This window comes from Oncorhynchus keta, chromosome 2, assembly GCF_023373465.1.
Source record: "Oncorhynchus keta strain PuntledgeMale-10-30-2019 chromosome 2, Oket_V2, whole genome shotgun sequence".
Lineage (NCBI taxonomy): Eukaryota > Metazoa > Chordata > Actinopteri > Salmoniformes > Salmonidae > Oncorhynchus > Oncorhynchus keta.
In genome coordinates, this window is record NC_068422.1 from 71190981 (window position 1) to 71198405 (window position 7425).

General features: G+C 46.1%; 1 protein-coding gene across 4 annotated transcripts; it reads left to right on the forward strand.

The window, feature by feature from the left end:
* The first annotated feature begins 221 nt into the window (after positions 1 to 221).
* LOC118359892 (cap-specific mRNA (nucleoside-2'-O-)-methyltransferase 2-like) lies at positions 222 to 5579 on the forward strand. 4 transcript variants are annotated; one of them, XM_035738815.2, is made up of 4 exons: positions 343 to 490; positions 937 to 1123; positions 1827 to 3091; positions 3387 to 5579. In XM_035738815.2, the coding sequence occupies exons 3-4, from the start codon at positions 1844 to 1846 to the stop codon at positions 4455 to 4457; spliced, it is 2319 nt and encodes a 772-aa protein (XP_035594708.1). In that variant the 5' UTR covers positions 343 to 490; positions 937 to 1123; positions 1827 to 1843; the 3' UTR covers positions 4458 to 5579. The 4 variants fall into 4 exon arrangements, with proteins under 4 accessions (XP_035594691.1, XP_035594682.1, XP_035594700.1 ...); XM_035738798.2 differs by lacking the exon at positions 937 to 1123 and having other exon boundaries at positions 222 to 367; XM_035738789.2 differs by lacking the exon at positions 937 to 1123 and having other exon boundaries at positions 297 to 434.
* Positions 5580 to 7425: the final 1846 nt, after the last annotated feature.

Consider the following 7425-nt stretch of genomic DNA (forward strand, 5'->3'; position numbering starts at 1 on the left):
TAGAAGAGTTACAGGTTGTGTTGAGCGGTGGTGTCCCATCTTCTCGGGCTGTTGCCCTAGGGTAGGATCAGAGAGGGTTAAAGTCGTGGAATAAGGTGATGGGTTTTTAATGAGTATAGGGTTAGTTGATAGGGTAATAATATATATATATTTTTTTCTGATTCCCATTTAGTATTTTAAGTGTAATGGATCTATAGTTCAGTTGGGGGCGGTAATGCAACATATTGGATGCCAACCGCCATTAAACCTCACCGAAGAAGTCTATTTTTTTTCGGGGGGCGCACATCTGTCTCATTCAAAAAAATGTCTGCTGAGAAGCTAGCTGTGCTGAGAGAAAGAGGATGTTAGCTGGCCTAGCATTAGCTAGGTATGAACCTTTTAAGTTAGCATTATGACCGGCGGGAAGCTTGAGTTACAAACAAAAATTAACGACCGTAAGCGTTGTAAACGTGTGTCTATTATGGAAGTGTGTGTACAGTAAACAAGCAAGGTATAGTAGATGTAATGTTATTCATTAGGATATGTTCCTTAACGCTAGAGAAACTAGCTTAGTTAGCTAACGAATTTAGTTTAGCCCTAAAAGTCGACCTCGTAGTTTCTTGCTTAGCAACACAGACGTAGCCGCTGCACCTGCAAGGAGAGGGGGACAAATGCTGTTAGCAACTCACAGAATCATGTCATAGCCCGTGTGATGTGTGGCCATTTAAACAACTAGTTAAGTTATGTATGCCTTAAATATGTATTATAGCCAGCAATAAAATGTAAATAAATGATTTCGCTTACTTGTTTCGCCTTTAGGCACATTGTATGAAATGCCTAACGTTTGGCTAACTTTATTTACTAGGAGGTTAGCTAGCTAGTCAGAGGTGTAGTAAGCTGTCCTGCCTGCTTGCTGTGAGTGCGTTCCTAAATTCGCTCTATCTACTCCGATTTCAGACCACTCTCGTCTTGAGTATGCAAGAGCGCAGAATAACTTTATGAAGTTACGAACACTCAACACCCGTTCAATGTGGCCGGAATCAGTAAACGTCTGCAAAAAAAACGTGATTAACTTGTTGCCAGCACCCCATTTAGTCACCAAAGCTCTGAATTACATGAAAACAGCCTAACCTGCTCTGCTAGGGTGAGTAATGGTCAGAGTGAGGTGTTCTCTCGTTTGTGTCTGGAAGTAGCTAGCCAACGTTAGCCAGTTCGCTTGGGTGATTGACTGCGGTTGTGAGGTCAAAACGCTCAGATCAACCCTACTCTTCTTTGGCCGGAGCGTCCAGTGTGCGCTCTGAATGCTCCAAGAGTGAAACGCTCTGAATTTACAAACGCCCAGAGCACACTCTCACTCCAGGTTGAATTTACAAACCCACCCTGTTGATTCAGATGCAGAAAATGATTAATGTACACTGCCAAATGTTCATTTAACATAAGGCAAAGCCTACTATTCCATCGTAGTTAAATCACGATAGCAACAATGTAGCTGGACTTGGAGAATGATTGCAGGCATGGTTATGTGTTTAGAAAGGTTTATTCAGTTAGGCCTATTTTATTAGTGTGTTCAGACTCCGAGACCATAACCTGGTAGAACTCGTTATGGTACCAGCCATTAGTCTAGTGTACATATAAATCAGTAATCAACCACTGCCCATGCATATATAGAGTGACGGCAGTAGCTACACAGACCTGGGACTAGGCATTAATGCATATAAACTAAAAAGTCAACAAATATGAGTGTAAATAAAATACAGTTTCCTGATATAATCTACATTATGCAGGGCATGCATTGTATAGCGTTGTGGACATCATCAAATCACATCGGTTGTTTTTTTTTGCTGCAGGGCGTCTGGTGGAGAGGATGAGTTGGGGCCAGGGAGCGAGGAGGAAAGCTGGCAGGCAGCAGCCCACTGATATGGAAGCCTTTGACCTGGAAGTAGTTGCAGAGGTCAGAGAACTATTCAATAAAGTCAGGACATACGTCAAACCGGCCAATGGGGAGTGGTGTATCCCTGACCCCAGAGAAGCACTGAGACACCCGGCCCAGGACCACGTCCTCCTGCAGACCCTGAAGACGTCACTAAATGAGGTGAAGAACCAACTTAGCGATAAGGATCTGGATGTCTGGCACCAGCATACCAATTCCACCAACCGTGCTGGGAAGGTTATTGGTACTGTGCGAGCCGCCTCCAATGCTGAAATCTGCACTCAGGCCTGGTGCAAGTTCTATGAGATCCTGGGCACCTTCAACCTTCTGCCAGAGGAGGCGTTGCAGAGCGGGGAGCTGAACACTGTTCACCTGTGTGAGGCTCCAGGGGCCTTCATCGCCGCTCTGAACCACTATCTCAAAACCAGCAAGCACACGCGCTACTGTGACTGGAGTTGGGCAGCCAACACACTCAACCCCTATCACGAGGCCAATGGAGGGGGCACCACCATCACAGACGACCGCCTCATCGTCAACACTCTGCCCTGGTGGTTCTTTGGCTCGGACAACACAGGAGACATCATGAGCCAGAAGCACCTGTTGGAGCTGCAGACCTTTGTGGGTAACTTGCGCAGGATTGACGTGGTGACGGCGGATGGGAGCTTTGACTGTCAGGGGAACCCTGATGAGCAGGAGGCCCTGGTGTCATCGCTGCACTACTGCGAGGCTGCGGCAGCACTCCTCCTTCTGGGCCCAGGCGGCTCTTTTGTACTGAAGATGTTCACTCTGTACGAGCACTCCTCCGTCTGCCTGCTCTACCTGTTAAACTGCTGCTTCCGCTCCGTCAGCGTCTTCAAACCGGCAACCAGCAAAGCAGGGAACTCTGAGGTGTATGTCGTCTGTCTTCACTACGATGGTAAGAAGGCTGTGAGGCCCCTGCTGTCCAAGCTGATCCGTCACTTCGGGCCGGACCTGGCTGCCCGTGAGGCCCTATTCCCCAGCCAGCTCCTCCCACAGTCGTTCCTGGCGCAACATGAGCAGGCGTGCTCCTACTTCCATGACCTACAGACAGGGACGATTTGGGAAAACCTGAGAATGTTTGAGGGCCTGAATGAGAAGCAGAGGCAACGACTGGAAAACATCAGGGACTGCACTGCTCAGGAGTATCTGCAGCGCTTCCAGGTAAGAGTGGCAAATATGCAAAGTTAAAGTAGATAGCGAAGCCTATAGCTCGATAAAAGTTTGCTGATGCCCTTTGACCATTAGTTAGACATTATGAAGTGCTAGGATAATAATTATCTACAATTTAAGAATAATGTTTGATGAGTATAATATGAGATATTCAGTGAACGATGGAAACCTCCTGAATTTATTTTTGGTTGATCTGTCATTTATTATCAGTGACTTGTTTAATACAAAGTTCTGCATAAAAATGTTCAAGCCAGGCTTGAGCTGTTCTTCCTATTCCTGTGTGTAGGTGAGTTCTCTGCCACGGGCCCGCTGGTTGTCTCGTAACACAGTGGCCCCAGCGTGTTGCAGCGTAACGGGTCGGAGGCCCCTGGGCCAGAAGAATCAGATGGGCTCCTTTAACCAGCGGAGGGAGCTGCAGGCCCTGGGCTGGAAGGAGCGTGTTGTGAAGGGCCGCTACGCTGCCTGTGTGGAAGGCCACGGCCCCGACGGCACTGGGGCAGGCTGTGTGCTGGCAGGGCCGCTGGCAGAATGCCATATGGACACCTGGTTTGTGATAGTGGGGGCAGCCCTCACTGTAGTCAGGAACTCACCATTCTGTGATGGGGGTCTGTTGAAACACCTCAATGAAGCCTTGGAGCAGGCTGCCCTAGGCTCAGGCATGGACAGGTCAGCTGCCTGGACTCTGGTCCCTCCCTGTAGCTCCTGCCCAATGGTTGGTACCACCTCCATCCTCTCAGAGGTGGCAGCCCAATGTGACATCACTCCCTGCAATGGCAAGGGAAACAGAAAGTGCCTTGTCTTTGGCAGAGCATCGTGTTGGGGGGATTGTGAGGAGCAGGCTGTGGGGTTGGTGCTGGAGTTCTGTTCGGAGCCCTCGTTACCACCTACGGCCCGCACCACTCTGCATGACGGGGAGCCACAGTATCAGAGAGACCTGCTGGACTGTGTCTTGCTCTCCCTGCGCCGCATGGGACCCGGCGACGCCCTCCTCTTGCCCATTCTCTCCGCCTTTACCCGCGTAACAGCGGCAACCGTCCTTTGCCTCCACCTGTCCTTCCGCTCTGTCACCTTCAGGTGTCCTTCTCCTCCAGGTGCTGCAGGGGCGGTGCTGGTATGTGTGGGGTTCTGTCCAGAGGCTGCTGCTCGACTCCTTCCCCACCTCGGTGACCTGCAGGAGCGTATGGGCTGCCTGGCCAGTGGGGAGGAGGATGCTGACATTCTGCCTCCTGTTGGCCAGAGACAGGTACTGCAGTTTGTTCCCATGGAGGAGCTGCTCAAAGGAGAGCTGATAGAGTTCCTGTGGACCATGAACTCAGCCATCGCCCGTCAACTGCTGCACCTGCTCATGCAGGCTTAGCTGGGGTCAACAGAGGGTCTCTGTGTGTCTCAGGTGGAATGTACCATAGCCTGGCCCGAAAACAAGCACTGACTAGATCATTTCTCTAGCCCCTACCCCATCAGTGTTGACAGATGTAAAGGAATTGGATAGGTGGAAGCTCCCCCTTAACTTAATCCCATCTGGTCCCTTCAGATCTGTATCACAGAAGTGGGATGGGGTTGTTTTTGGACCTTGCGACTTTCAATATTTAGTAAGGGCACATTTGGTCCCTGTTTTGATGAAAATTAGAGGCAAGCAATGCTGTGAAGTAGATCTATTTGATATAATTTGATTGATGCTGTGGTGATCAGACATTAAAGACCTAACTGACTTATTTTTTTTTATGATTGTAAATATCAACCGTTAATCTGTTTCAATTAGGACAACATTTGGTCACATTTCCCTGGGTCTCTGATCTAATGTATTTTTAGGACAGCACAATAACTCATGTACTGCTAATTCAAGTTATTTAAAGTAAAAAATACTTTTCATATTAGTTTCACTATTAAAATAAAAATATAATAATGCAGTTTGTTAGGAGTTAAAAGGCCTTTTTGTGTAATTTTTCTGACACTGTCTAACCAGAAGTGACTAAATACAGTAGATTGTGTGACTGTGTTTTTACCTGGGGACTGCTGTGAAGGCTAGCCGTGCATGCACTGTTTCACTCTGCAGGGGTTTGAAGAAAATGTAGTCTTGCCTCTACGGCATCTATATTTAGACCCCATTTACACCTGGTGTTAAACTGCAAATGAATACCTGGTTATGTAGGATCTTATAATATCCACAGCTGGCCTTGAAATGTCTCATATCAGTCTAACCTGCATTTTTATGTTTTCTTTGGAATGATGCATCCAGTAGAACAGCTCGTCTATGTGGTCAGATACTTTATTGAAAAAAATGGTTGGACCGAAATGTTGTGCTTTGGGTTTTGGGAACATGCTGTTGCAAGCCAATGTGTCCACAAAATGTTTTATATATACTTTTGTATTGGTTTTGTTTGCCTTTGAAAAAACTTTTTTATATTTATGTGCTGTTGAATATTAGATTTTTTTTTTTGGTGCAGGTTGTATTCCTTTAATAAAAAAAATATTGAGGGGGTTCACTGATTTTTACCTCGTTTTGCCTTTTAGTCTTCTTTAGTGAACAGAAACAGAGGAGAGCTTATTTATTTTCAAGATATTCACAACAAAGAGTCTGGAACACAGCCATTTGTGAAAACCAAGAAAAGTCTTCATGAGCAGAATCTGTCAGGACAATCCTGGTGTCTACTTCAGCAAGAGCCTCCACTTCAGGAAGAGGGTTTAAGGTTTACCAAAGCGAGTGAGAACCCCCAGGGGTGCCCTGTAATATTCACAAGCTGCTGAAATCAGGGTAAATAAAGATACTGAGAGATGCTTCTTCTTTCTCTTTGTAATGCTCTAAATTTGTTTTTATAAAACCATCCAAAAGATCAGGGATGTAATCACCTAATTAACACCAGAGAGAAAGGCCAAAGGTGAAGTGAATGGAGTGGAAAGGCTGTCGTCCTATAATAATTATGATGAATAATTATGGGGGGAGCGTGTTGCATTGAAGATGTAGGGGCTTGTGTGGGAAATTACACTGCAAATCCCACCCAACGTCCCAGTGATGTTGTCCACCATGCCCCACGTCTGCCGCTCAAGTTATACTTGTGTGTTGATGTCAGCTATTGTGTGAAAGGGGGTATTTACTTTCTATGGGATGTCTCCAACCCTGGCTATAATAACAGACTGACATTGACATGTCATAGTGACAGTGTGTCAGACAAATGGTTTACAGTGTCAGGGTTTTCAAATGATAACAGTATCAGCGTGTTTGGGTTTTTGGAATGAAACGTGTCAGTGTGTTTCTGTTTGGAAATGATGGATTGGTGAAGTTCTGCATTTTGGGAATGTTGGAGTGTGGGGATGACAGCTCTTTTCTGTGGCTGGTATCTCCTGAGACAAACTATCACACTGAGACACATTGGGATGCAGAGGCTTGATATAAACACCAAAGAGAAGCACAGTGAAAAGCTGTTTTCTGTTGCAGAAACACAACAACAGGACAGAGAGCCAGTCACCCTCCTTGTTCCTACACTTTCTCAGTTAAGAGATCGAATAGATTCTAAGGAAACAGGTAGAACAAGTGAGAGAGAGAAGAGTGAAGAGACATAGGAAGGGAGCGAAGACAGGAAAGAGAGAGGGAGTATAGAGAGATGAAAATGAAGGATGATGAAAGTAGGGGAGATGCAGGAAGAGAGGAAGGGAGAGCGAGAGTTTGAAGAAAGGGAGGCGCGTGGAGAGGTTTGTGAGACACAGTTGTTCTCCCCAGATGCTTGTTACAGGCAGAGCCTTCTGAAAGAGAACTGTGAGAGCAGCTGTGAGAGGAGCTGGGACACTGTACTGTTCGCTCCACAATAAACATGCAAATAGGAATAAATATAGAATAGAATAAAAAATAATAGAAATCATCAATGGCAAAGACTGGTAATCAGGTCAGGCCACAAACAGCAGTAATTAAAAAGCCAATGCTCAAGGGAGGCTTTAGTCCTTAATGAGGTGCCTTACGGTATGTGATTAACCAAGAGGAGCTTGTTTGGTAAATGAGAAGTAGGTTCCCCTGTCATGTCATTGATTATCGAAGGAGTCTTGTCCAGCCTCATAAAGTTGCGATGGTAATAAACATAAAAGGGGTGATTGGAAGAGGGGGGGGTCTCCAGCCAAATCAAAGACTGAACAATCAGATGAGAAGGGGAAGGGGTGTGAGGATATGGAGGGGTCACAAATCTCTTGATGTTTTCCATCAATAAACAACAACAACAAATTAACCACTGACAATTAGTCTGGATTGGAATATCCATGGATTGGAATATCCATCTTTGTCGTTACTTGAACGGCTGGTTTTCTGGACTGAGTATGTACATCATGCTAGACTGTCTATG